General features: G+C 35.7%; 1 protein-coding gene across 2 annotated transcripts in view; it reads left to right on the forward strand.

Moving 5' to 3' along the window:
* Nucleotides 1-14,272, forward strand: part of Pclo (piccolo presynaptic cytomatrix protein) — a 340,751-nt gene that overhangs the window by 181,511 nt on the left and 144,968 nt on the right. For both annotated transcript variants that reach the window (XM_028776071.1, XM_028776072.1), the window contains exon 8: nucleotides 7,756-9,943. In XM_028776071.1, coding sequence (XP_028631904.1) covers nucleotides 7,756-9,943 — 2,188 coding nt within the window. The remainder of the gene's footprint in view (nucleotides 1-7,755; nucleotides 9,944-14,272) is intronic.

Here is a 14,272-nt window from a genome sequence, read left to right on the forward strand (position 1 = left end):
TCTCTCTCTCTCTCTCTCTCTCTCTCTCTCTCTCTCTGCATTTGTGTTATAGACTAGCGGTCAATGCTGTGTATCTTCCCTACTTTCTCTTCATCATATTTTTTAAGACACATTTCCTTGCAGATCCTGGACTTGTCTGGCACAACTACACTGGTTTGTCAGAAAGCCCATGGCCCACTGGTCTCTCCTTCCAAAGTGCTGAGGGTTACAAGCACTTTTAACCATGCCCAGCTTTTTTATGTGGTTTCTTGGAGATCAAATTCAGATGTTCATAATTCCATGGCAAGTTCTTTACAGGGTAATCCTTGTTCTCTACCCTGTAATTTGTGCTGTATGTATTTTTAACTGAAGCAGAAACATAAAATCTGCATATATAGTCTTCTGTAATGTACAATGATCCAATCATTTTGAAGTATTTTCTTCACACAATTTCTTAAAATCTTTCCAGTCTCTGATATCTTTATATGTAGAAGATTTTGTTGTTGGTGGTGGTGGTTAGGTTTATGTTATCTCAAACACAAAGCTATTGTGTTTCAAACTCCAAGATGCTTGGGTTACAGGCAAATTTGCTTTAAGTAAAAACAGCACTGTCTTATCTCTTTTAGTATAGCAACCTTCATTATCTAGATTAAAAAGTAACAATTCTTTGAAGAAATTTCTAAATTGTTTTGTCATATATATATATATATATATATATATATAATAATTTTTTCTGGAAGTCATGACATTACACAATAGTTGCTGCATACACTTAAGTTTATTCAACTTATTGAAAAAAATGTTTACTTCTTCTCTCATAAAATACCCATCAGTGCCAAAATAGACACATGCTCAACCATGTACACTTAAATTTAAATCTACATATTTAGTGGTTTTTATAGTTTAGATGCACCACACATAATGTGTTTACCAGAAAGATGTGAACCAAAAAGTAATTTAAATAATCTATCAGTTAAAATTGACAAAAAATGTAAAGGGAAGTTGTGCAATGCACAGGGAAAAATCTCAGAATATCATATTTCAGAGTTAGCCAATAAAGATGAAGGAAACTAAAAAAATTTAGTAAAGTTGTGGAGCTCATCTCAAAGGCTACATTATTCATTTTCATGCCTTTCTTCATTTTTTATAATCTATGAGCTTCTGGTCCTTTTTTAACCAGCCATTATTATTTTTCCCTAGAACTACATCTCATTGGATGTTTTCAAAAGCTAGGACAGTCTTCTTTAGAACCATTACTCAGAACTGACATGCACCTCAAAACCTTGCTTTCTCAGATATTGACAAGTTTTGACCCCATTTTAAATAAAAATTTTAAAAAGTAATGGTGAAAAACAAAACAAATATCTTAACATTGGGTCTCCGTATTTTATGAAAGAAACTTAATGACAGCTTAACAGATGGGGCCTACCCACTTAACAGAATGCACCCCTCTTTACTTCTTCAGCCACATACTAAGCTGACTCTCCCACATGAAAGTGTACCCTGAGTGGTTCGGTATTCATGACCTTGTCTATTCCCCTTTTCTTTGTTTTCTTTCTTTCTTTCTTTCTTTCTTTCTTTCTTTCTTTCTTTCTTTCTTTCTTTCCTTCCTTCCTTCCTTCCTTCCTTCCTTCCTTCCTTTCTTTCTTTCTTTCTTTCTTTCTTTCTTCATTTCTTTTGTTTTACTTTTCTCTCATATATTAGACCCCCCCTATGTCAATTTCCCCTACTTCCTGCCTTCCCCATACTTAACCCCTTCTGCTTCTCCTCTGTTTTTTGTCATAAAAGTACAGTTAGGAATACCAACCAAACATGGCAAATAAAGTTACAATAAGACTAGGCACCTCCCCTCATATTAAGGTTGGACAAGGCAACCCAGTAAAAGGGAAAGGGTCCCAAAATGAGGAAAAATAGTCAGAGACAGCCCTGGCTCCCACTGTTAGGAGTCCCACAAGAAGACCAAGCTACACAACCATGACATATATGTAGAGGGCCTAGGTGAGACCCATGCAGCTCCTTAATTGCCAGTTTAGTCTCTGTGAGCCCCTATAAACCCAGATTAGCTGAGTCTGTGGGTTTTCTTGTAATGTACTCGACCCTCCTGGATCCTGCAATCCTCCCTCCAATCTTCTGTAGGACGCCCTGAGCTAGCTCCCTCTGATGTTTTGCAATGCATCTCTACAACTGCTTCCACCGGTTGCTGGATGATGCCTCTCTGATGATGATTATGCTAGACTCCTGTCTACAGGTATAGCAGAGTGTCATGACTAATCAGTTTTTTAATATAATTTATTTGTTTTTTCAAATTGTAATTTTACTTATTCACACAGGGGTTATAAACACAGAAAAGCAGGATGTGGGAAAGGGGATGACACTGGAGTGTGGGTGTTCAGGGGGAGTACAGATATCTTCAGAACCTGGTATCGGCTAGGTAAGGGTTCAGGGGACAGGTCGCTATGGCTCTGCCTATGATTTGCTTGTCCTTATCTAAGTTGGTATTATCTGCCAAGGCTACCTATTTACAAGGTCTATGACTACTCAGGCTGATAAATTGTCACAAAAACTGCCTGTTTACAATAGCTTATAGCCATCTGTTTCAGTGTTTATCCACAGAGACCCAATTTATGAATCATTTTTTTGAACTTTTTTTTTTTGGAAGTTTCTGTTCCATTCTATCCTAGATCTCTGGGCTATCCAGCCTCTTGGTTTCTGGTCCCCCAGGCAGTGTCAGGAATGGGCTCTCTCTGGAGGCATAGTTCTTAAGCCAAAGCAGATATTGGTTGCCAATCCCACAATTTCTGTGCCACCTTTATCCCATCTTATCTTGAAGACAGGATAAATTGTAGGTCTAAAGACTTATGGCTCAATTGGTATCCCAATTCCACTCCTGGAAGTCTTGCCTGGTTACAGGAGATGACCAGTTCAGGCTTCGTATCCCCATTACTAGAGGTCTTAGCTAGGATTATCCTCATAGGCTCCTGGGACTGTCTACTGCACTACATATCTACATTATCACCGTGGTGCTCCCCCATTCCAGTTGTCTCACTCTCCCACCTCTCCCTCCATCTTCCCTCAATCTGCTGCCTCCTGTTCCAGTCCCCACATAACCCTAGTTCATCTGCTATATCTACTCTATTTCCCCTTCTCATGGAGATTTGAGTAGCCCTCCCATTGAACGCTCTTTGTTACTTAATCTCTCTGGGTCTGTGAATTGTAGCATAACCATCTTTTACTTTACAGCTAATATCCACTCACCAGCGAGTATATACCAGGATTTGTCTTTTTGGTTGTGGATCCTCTCATTCAGGATAGTTTCATCCATTTGTCTGCAAGTTTCATGATGTGATTTTTTAACACCTAAGCAATACTACATTATGTAAATGTACCATATTTTCTTTATACATTCTTAGGTTAAGGAATATCCTAACCTTGTTAGGGTTGTTTCTAGCTATTATGAATAAAGCTGTTGTCTTAGTTAGGAATTCATTGCTGTTAAGGGATACCATGGCCAAACCAACTTTTAAAAGGACAACATTAATTGGTATGGCTTACAGTTTAAAAATTTCAGTCCATTATCATCATGGCAGGAAGCATGTCCAGGAGTGGTATAAATGGGTTCTGATATAGATCAATTCCCAATCTTTCTGAGAAACCACCATATTGATTTCCAGAGTATTTGTACAAATTTACACTTCCACCAGCAATGGAGGAGTATTCCCCTTTCTCCACATCCTCACCAGAATGACATGTCAGTTTATCTTATCCCTATTTTAATTTGTACCATGGTTTTAAATTGCATTATTTTCATTATCTATATATGTATATCTATATATCATCAACAGATCAAAAATGCATACTAGACATACATATATGTCTATATACAAATATAGATAGATATAGATTATATATAAATAGATAGAGGGAGAGAGAGAGAGAGGGAGAGAGGGAGGGAGGAGAGAGAGAGAGAGAGAGAGAGAGAGAGAGAGAGAGAGATCCAATGTTGTGGAAATTAGCCTTCTGTCCTATGTAGAGTGAGTGAAGATGTTTTCCCATTCTATAGGCAGCCATTTTGTCCTATTAGTGGTGAACTTGGCTGTACAAAAAATTTTAAGTTCCATGATATCCCTTTTATTAATTGTCAGTTTTAATGCCTGAAGTATTAGTGTTCTGTTCAGGAAAGTTATATCCAATGCCAATGCACTCATGGCTATTCCGCATTTTCTCTTCTATAAGATTAGTGTATCTGGTTTTATTGTGAGGTCTTAGATTCACTTAGATTTGAGTTTTGTTCAGGGTGACAGATATGAATTTAGTTGCATTCTTCTGCATGCAGACATTCAGATAGACCATCACCATTTGTTGAAGATGCTTTTTCTCTCATTGTATAATTCTGGCATTTTTATAAATAATCAGCAGTCCACAGTTGTTTGAATTTGCGTTTGGGTCTTTAATTCAATTTCATTGATCAACCTATGAGTTTCTGTACCAATACCACGCAATTTTAATAACTATTTAATACTATGTTCTGTAGTACAGCTTAAAATCAGAAATGGTGATACCTCCAGAAATTCTTTTATCACACAGGATTGTTTTAGCTATCCTGGGTTTGTTGTTTTTCCTTATGAAGTTGAGTGTTTTTCTTTCAAGATCTGTGAAGAATTGTGTTAGAATTTTGATGGAGATTGTGTTCAATCTGTAGCTTGCTTTCGGTAAGATGGCCATATCTGCTATGTTGACCCTACTGATCCACAAGCATGGGAGATCTTTCCAGCTTCTTCTCAGGTCTTTCACGTGTTTAGATAGAGTTTTCTAGTTTCAGGATGACATTCCCTTTGCAGCCCCAGTGTAATTTTCCGATATGACTTACATTTTGTTCTCCTAACAATTTAAAATAATCAGTGACAACATTATTCTCTGCAAAACATAACAGTGGTAAAAAAAAAAAAACCTCAAGATTCCTTATCCAGGGTATACTGAGAAATGGCAATCAGTTCTTTCCAAATTGCACACTGAAGGTAGTTATATACAAGGAAGATAATCCCATCTTTTGTTTACAAAATGAAAAGTGAATAAATACTGTCTGATTCATTGCTGTTGTTTATCTACAAGCCAGAATCCATGACTCAGTGGTGCAAAACCAATATTTTAAAAATGTTATTATTTGTAATCCAGCAAATCTTTTCATGTTCACTGTCCACATATATTCAGAATATGATTCAATATTTTCCTAGATCAAGTTTCTTGCTTTTGTGAACCCCACCAGTCAAGAATAAGAACACTCTCCACAACTTAGAGTCAAATCTGAAGCAAGCTTGAATTAAATACTGGTCAGTTGGATGGTCTCTGGCCAGGTCCCATTCTCCGTTTCCAGAAAATGGCTCCAATCACAAGTCCAGTGTCTTTTTATGCTTTCCAGTGGCATAAAAAGATAGAACACACAATTCTCACTTCCCATCACATCCAATCACAGGCCAGCATACATCCTATTGTACTTTCTGCCTGTGTACCTCTTTTCCACATGTAGTAAAGCACATTCAGTGCATATGGCCCATACAAACAAACAGAATCTGATTCTTAACTACAAACAGAACTTTTAACCTACAAGGTAGGTTTTTTTCCTGTTTTGGTCTCACATTATCTGACATATTACAATATACCAGCCTAGAATCAGAACATTAGCCCAATTGTTACCTCTCTTGAAGAAAAAAGTACTCATTGTTTTTCAGAAATCTTCATGAACCTTTTAAAAATACATCTTATATCTCAATATTCCAATGGATATAAGAATAAGTAATGCCCTGATGTTATTACTTAATGCCAGTTTCAGGACTTTGATAGCTAGCTCTCTCCACAAAAGAATGAGTGAATGAATGAATGAATGTGTAAGTGGATTTGCTTGAAAGATGTTTTGATTTACATTCTTTTGTAATATTTACTTTTCAGAAGTCTAAGCCTAGAAACTAACACTTAAGTTGGTTTTGCTTTGTTATGATGGTTATCTCCACTATGGTCTCTCTTCTTTTTTCTGTTTTCTTTTTTTAAACCCAAAATTAATGGGTATGTACAGAATTAAAACATGCTCAATCCATACACTAAAGTGTAGTTTGTTTCATTGTTTTCATTGTCAATATGATTTTATCACAGAGAGGTTTGAACACATAACTGGAAGATCATGACCAAATCCTTCTCCTGTAAAGGTACACACTTATGGAGATAGCTTCTTGTCATTTAGTAAGGGATTACAATTGACAAAAGTTAACCAGTTCTAGGAACTCTGGTAATTATTTCTGTTCCCTATGGGTACCAGGCATATACATGCTGCACACACACACACACACACACACACACACACACACACACACACACCATTTATGCACTCAAGCATCCACAAAATAAAATAAATCTTTCCAGAAATGTCATAACTTACTATCATACTTAGTCATGAGAGACCAAATTTTCACTCATTGCACACTCTGCCTCACTCTGGGTAATACCTAACCAAGTCTTCACATTGATAACCAGTTGTGTAGTCAGAGGGAACAACAGTGAAAACATTCACTGATACCTTAACAGTCATTGATGTATATTGAATATAATTATATCCGGAAGTTACAGAGTCCTGCAGAAATAATATTTTTGAAGTAATACCTATAATACCTAAAAGTAATACCTATAAGTTAATGAATACCTATAGTATTAAAACAGCTGTCTCATTTGACCTTCATAACAACTCCTTGACTTCATTATGCATAATATGTAAGGTGGACTTAATGAGGATAAAAATTAGGATTGTGTACAACATCTGCTTAGGAAACGTGCCTTATCCATATTTCATAAAATCTATATAGGACAGCAGGTTCAAACATGAAGAATGGATTAAGAAGTGATGCTTGAAATCAACAAAAGCACAAGGACTTTGACAAATGTGACCTAATTAATAATAACTTATTTTTAACTTTATTTTATTATTATTATCATAATAATATAATCATAAATAATAAGAAAATAAAATTTTATTTTCAAAATTCATAGGCACATATCATCTATTTTTGTCATAAACGTTTGGTTATTGAAGGGTATGGAGAAACTGTGCCTTTGGATTGCTAAAGAGAGAGAGAAGGAGCGCCTTCTGTAGAACGTAGCTGAGAAGGAAGGAGACTAAGCTCCAACTTGAGCACGTCTCATGCGCAGCAGCTTTGAGAACATCAGTGTGTTGTAACTATACAGTGATTTCACATGCTTCTGGCTAGTCTGGCTTTGTGAATCTCAAACTTGTGCCTCTTAAAAGGCAAGTTTATGACAAATTAATAAAATAAAACACAAAAAATCTCATGAGATACCAGCTATTGTTGTTTTACCTGATTGTAACTGGCTCCAGTGAACTTTTATTGCAGTAAATTAGTTTGGCTCTTATGATATTGCCAAAACAATCAGAAGAAAGTAGAGTTGATAAAGAATATCCAAATCCAAGAAATCATGGAAATAGTGGAAATGGTAAGATATGTGCAATGTGAAATGAGCAAGTTAGACATGACTCTTCAAAACAGGGATATTGAATCTCAAATGAGAAACGCAATTGCAATGACCATAGATTAAGTAATAATCTTATGTTTATTAACTTGGATTAAAAATGGATGAAATTTGTATTTTATTGTGCTATAATACTGCAATTTTTAACTCAGTATTCAAGTGTAAATTATGTAGGGCCTTTTTTTTTTTTAGTTTTGATTTCCTTATTTGATAACAAAACACTGTATTTTGTTTACTTGATTGTAGACTAAAGGTTCTCAAACCATGACGGCCTCTGGTACTCAGAAAAAAGTGAAGAGAACACTGCCAAATCCCCCTCCTGAGGAGGCGTCCACGGGAACACAGTCAACTTACAGCACCATGGGCACTGCTTCTAGGAGGAGAATGTGCCGAACCAATACCATGGCTCGAGCCAAGATTCTCCAGGACATAGACCGAGAGCTCGACCTCGTCGAAAGGGAGTCTGCCAAGCTTAGAAAGAAGCAAGCAGAACTTGATGAAGAAGAAAAGGAGATTGATGCCAAGCTACGGTATCTGGAAATGGGAATTAACAGAAGAAAAGAAGCTTTATTGAAGGAGAGAGAAAAGAGAGAGCGTGCCTACCTGCAGGGTGTAGCTGAGGACCGCGATTACATGTCTGACAGTGAGGTCAGCAGTACCAGGCCGAGCCGAGTAGAAAGTCAGCATGGCATTGAGCGGCCAAGAACAGCTCCTCAAACTGAATTCACCCAGTTTATACCACCACAAACCCAAACAGAAGCTCAGCTAGTTCCTCCTACAAGTCCTTACACACAATATCAGTACTCATCCCCTGCTCTTCCCACCCAAGCCCCGACCCCGTACACGCAACAATCTCATTTTCAACAGCAGACTTTGTACCATCAGCAGGTTTCACCTTATCAGACTCAACCAACCTTCCAAGCTGTGGCAACAATGTCCTTCACACCCCAGGCTCAACCCACTCCTACTCCACAAGCATCCTATCAATTACCATCACAGATGATGGTGATACAACAGAAGCCTCGGCAGACCACGTTGTATTTGGAGCCTAAGATAACTTCTAATTATGAAGTGATTCGCAATCAACCCCTGATGATTGCTCCAGTTTCTACTGATAATACATACGCTGTTTCTCACCTCGGGAGTAAGTACAACAGTTTAGACTTGAGAATAGGTTTGGAGGAAAGAAGCAGCATGGCAAGTAGTCCGATATCAAGCATATCTGCAGACTCCTTCTATGCAGACATTGACCACCACACTTCAAGGAATTATGTCCTGATAGATGACATTGGAGACATTACCAAAGGGACAGCAGCACTGAGCACTGCATTTAGTCTTCATGAAAAGGATCTGTCCAAAACAGATCGTCTCCTTAGAACCACTGAGACACGGAGGTCTCAAGAAGTGACAGACTTCCTAGCGCCTTTGCAGACTTCCTCCAGATTGCATAGCTATGTGAAAGCAGAGGAGGATCCGATGGAGGAGCCTTATGAGTTAAAGCTTCTGAAACATCAGATCAAGCAAGAATTCCGTAGAGGCACAGAGAGCTTAGATCACCTTGCTGGTCTCTCACATTATTACCATGCTGATACTAGCTATAGACACTTTCCCAAGTCTGAAAAGTATAGCATCAGTAGACTCACCCTTGAAAAGCAAGCTGCCAAACAATTACCTGCAGCCATACTTTATCAAAAGCAATCAAAGCATAAGAAATCATTAATTGACCCTAAAATGTCAAAGTTTTCACCTATTCAAGAAAGTAGAGACCTTGAACCTGACTATCCCACTTATATGAGTTCTAGCACTTCATCCATTGGTGGTATTACTTCTAGGGCAAGGCTTCTTCAAGATGATATCACATTTGGCCTCAGAAAAAATATTACAGATCAACAAAAATTTATGGGCTCATCACTTGGGTCAGGACTGGGCACGTTAGGAAATACTATCCGGTCAGCTCTACAGGATGAAGCAGATAAGCCATACAGCAGTGGGAGCAGGTCCAGGCCTTCCTCTAGGCCTTCCTCTGTCTACGGGCTTGATTTATCAATTAAGAGGGATTCTTCTAGCTCATCGCTAAGATTGAAAGCTCAAGAGGCTGAAGCTCTGGATGTCTCCTTTGGCCATTCTTCATCTTCTGCTAGAACTAAGCCCACCAGCCTACCAATCAGCCAGAGTAGAGGAAGAATACCAATTGTGGCCCAGAATTCAGAAGAAGAAAGTCCACTAAGTCCTGTTGGTCAACCAATGGGGATGGCCAGGGCGGCAGCTGGACCTTTGCCGCCCATATCTGCAGATACCAGGGATCAATTTGGATCAAGCCACTCACTGCCTGAAGTTCAGCAACACATGAGAGAAGAGTCACGAACAAGGGGTTATGACCGTGACATAGCATTCATCATGGATGACTTCCAACATGCTATGTCTGACAGTGAAGGTAAATGGGGCCTCACACTATCCTGGTACTCTCAAAACTCAAACTCTTATCCTTCTGCATGTTTAAGTTTCTTTCTCGAAGGATGTATTCCATCTTTCTCAGTGCAATTTGTGCATGTTTATATCAGTTTTATTTCTTGTATGTCTACTTCTTGTGTGTAGATATGGTGGCACGTTTATCTTTGATTATTTTTTTTATTATTTTACTCTGTTTCTTGATGGTTGGCCTGATTTGTTTTGTGTCCGGTTTTTTTAAACAACTATTACACAATTCTATCAATAAATATGGTCATCCTTAAAATACAAAACTGAGAATTTTATTGTATGGCTGTTTGCACTTTAAAGTATATTTTAATATAGTTAACTAATTTTAATGAAATCATTAAGAGTTAGAACCGTAGAGTATTGTAATGGAGACAGGGGTTCCTAGATCAGAGGTTATTCTCTTTGAGGGAGCTTTTGCAATAGCTTGAAGTTAATACAACACAATTTTATCATTGTCATTAAACATTATCATTAAATATCTGTGTTTCATCTTCCTTTATTATGAAGATTATTACTGACAAATTTGTACATTTAATGTCATGCATGAGAAATTTTAATTCTAATCATGATATGAAAAAATCATTTTTTTAGTGTATATAAAACATTCTTTCCACTTAAGACTAAAAAAAGAGACTACTTTTGAGAGTGTAGCTGTCTTGATGTACCCCTCTGACATTTCAATGCCTTTCCTTCTATCGTATTACCTATTTTTGCTCAAAAGTATTTTGCTACGTTTTTAGTTGAGCAAGTATATACTACACTAAAATTGCATTGAAGGAAAAATTCGTAGACAAATTTAAAGATTTTAAGAGTTATTTTGTACAAGTCTATATGATACGCACACACACACACACACATAATTTACTTAAGTAAATTCTTGTGATCCTATTCTGTAGTCCATGCAGGCCTGAGATTTACTATACAGTTCATGCTAGTTTCAGATTTGTGGTGATCCTCCTACCTTAAGCATGTATAAAAGCACGAGCCTCCCCACACTGCCTGTTTATTGGTTTGTGTTTGATACATGTGGGATTGAAGTTCTGGAAATAAAACATTTCTAAATGAATAAAAAGTTACTATTTCATTCATTTGTATGCTCAAAAATACCACAGAAGTGTAGCTGTCCTCCCATTTTAATCTATCTAATTTTCTCAGTAAAAACTCACATGAAAATGTTTTTTATGAAGAACATTTTCACTTTTATGCTATATTCACACATAGATACGATTTTAAAAGATTAGATATAGAATGTTTGCTGAACTGAATAGGTCTGTGGGCCTAAAATAAACAAACCAGTTCCTTTGCTTGTCAAGTTCTAACAAAGTTTATATTTAATCTGTTTTTCTTGCTACAAGCTGATTGATTGACCATTTTTATTGACAGTTTGTTATTTAAATAACACTTTCATTTGTGTATATTTGTACTAGGTCAATATTTGAATGACTCCACTTGATTATCAGGAATTATTACGCTATGTGGAAAATTGCTCTTTAATCTACTACATATTTTACATTTCAGAAATGTAGATTTGCTGTGAAAAAGAATAGAAGCTATTCAATGGCCATATCTATAAAATTAAAACAAAACCCCCTCGGATGGTGGAACAACTCAGTTTCTAAAGGATTTGTGCACATAGATGATAATTACCTGAAAAGGATTTGACACCCAGTCTGTAACTTGGTATTAGACATGTAATGTTTATAACTAGCCCAAGTGTGGCATTTATATTATTGCATGCATATAAAATTAACTGACTATTTTTTATTTTTAAGTTTGGTGTTTAGCAGTAGTCACAAATAGCTGAACTCTTGTTTTGAATATATATATATATATGTATATATATATATATATATATATATATATATCTTACCATATATTATATATATGATAAGATAACATGTACTCTACATAGTATTAAAGCAAATAAAGATGATATCAAAGCATGAAACAGTTCGAGAACCAAAATGTTTTTTACAATAAAGAATACAAAACTAATTCATAAAAATTATCAATATAATTTGATAAAAGACTATAACAAATTGAATTAGATTAGCAACTTTGTGATTGAATTGTTATAGGCTTCTTTAAAATATGTGCACAGTAAACTGCTATATATTTTCAGAGTTAGTATGTCATGTAGAGTTTTTCTGGTAAAATAAAAACAAGGAAAAATATAAATCAGCCTGGAACAGAAATGTTACATTTGATAAAATGTGTCTGTAATATTGTTCCACTACTACAGATCAAATATGAGCTGTTAGAAATAGCTGACCCAACATATCTAGCAACCCCTGAGGAAGACAGAGCGTGATACAGGAACAGTCAATCAGGTTGCTTTAAGTTGATTCTATATTCCCATAAAAGATGGCGGACATCTTTTTCATTCAGTTATAATAGGAAAATAGATCCTCAGAATTGGAAATTGGTTAATTAATGTTGGATCAGGTTGAGGTTCTGTCACAACTGTAATATCCAGAGCCATCTAAACCACATATTAAGCAGTTGGATTTAAAATTCATTTAGAAAAGTTATATATTCAAATGAAATAATCTTCCATATTATTCAGGAGAGTCACATACTGAAAACATGATAAATCATTACTTTCTTAATTTTTAGAGTATGTGTGATAAATATATAAATATATAAAAATATATATAATAGCTATATGAAATAATTTCTCCTAATGGAGGTTAAGTATAATCTAGAAAACTCACAGACTGATGACTGTTTGGTTTCTTTTATTTATCACATATTTGTTAAATTGTATAATTTTGCCAGTTCATTCACTAAGCTTCAAGTTAGTACTGTATTGTATCACAATGATTATCAGCTAAATTATGAAAAAGAACATTGTATGTCTATAAATTAGGTATAAGGACAAGCTATTTATTTAAAATTATCATAATTATATTCACCTCTTTTCTTTAGATGATGATAGTAACTCTATCTTTAATTCATTCCACAAAAATTTACCAAACACTGAGCATATAAGAGAGAGGAGAAAATTGAAAGAGGAGAAAATCATAAAATACATACATTTCCTCTTCAGAGAACTGCTACTCTAATAGGCAAATCAATTAATGTGGCTGTATATGCAGGCATCAAATCTAAAGCTGAGGAGTCTCTGATATTCCACCTCTCGCTTCCTGTTTAGTTGGGAGAGATGGAGTGGTTCAAGAGCAGCAGTTTGGAAGGCTACTGGTCTGCAGCTGAGTCGTGGTGCATACACTGGTTGTCTACCCCTGCCAGCCAGTAAATGACAGAAATAGTAGTCTCTGGGGAATTTGGACAAGATAAGATAGACACAAAAAGACAGCTTTAACAAGATAGAGAGGAGAGCTCAACTGGCGATGTTTTAGAAGCTGTCATTTCAAGAAAATAATATTGATACCGTCATGTATCAGGACAAGCAAAAGGACATCTGCCACTTGAGAAATAGCAATATATTAATTGCAAAGGCTGTTAATTGGACACCAACAATATAACCAAGAAATACTAAGAATAAGCAATGTATACTAAGTCAGTTTTAGCAATTCAGTAAAATAAAAGTTTTAGTTCCTTTAAAATATTTTTTAACACCTGAAAAGTATTGATAGAACTATCTGGAAATTTTAAATTAGTATTTGAATGATTTAAATGTGGTTAAAAGTTCAATATACTTCAAGTTATAGCATGCTGACAAATTAAAGAAAAAGTAATTTCAAATTTCTAACTCAGTGTTAAAATTCAGATGATTTTATTTATATTAAAATATTCTCATATATATCTATTTTAGATATATTTTTTATTATTAAGCTATTAAGTTCTTGTAGTACACATGTTTCTTGCAGTGACACGTATGATATCTTAGAAGTAAATGCTCTGTTGACTTAAATTTGCCAAATAAATATCATATCTTCAAAAATATTTTCACTCAGTGTTATAGCCAGCAGCTATACGCTGCTGGTTGATATATACGAGAGTCAAAAATTAGCCATATACTGTTGTTTGCTATATGCAAAATGGAAAATAAAAAGAAACTTGCATATGGACATCCTGTTGCCTTTTGACCATACATGGTCGGTTGTAGGGTAAGGTTTCTATGTGAGAACTGATGGACTTAAGTTGAATGAAATTATTAATATATTTTGTTTATTTATTGTCAAATTGTATTTATATTGCTTTAAACTGTAAGTTTGTGTTGTTTTACTTTACTATGAGATGTTGTGCCTTTGTGTGTCTCTCCTTCTCTTAGGTTATTCTGTTGTATGAAAGCGTGTAGATACTATGGGAAATGTTTCTAGTT

The sequence above is a fragment of the Grammomys surdaster genome, unplaced genomic scaffold (assembly GCF_004785775.1).
Source record: "Grammomys surdaster isolate TR1022 unplaced genomic scaffold, NIH_TR_1.0 264, whole genome shotgun sequence".
In the NCBI taxonomy this organism is placed as follows: Eukaryota; Metazoa; Chordata; class Mammalia; order Rodentia; family Muridae; genus Grammomys; species Grammomys surdaster.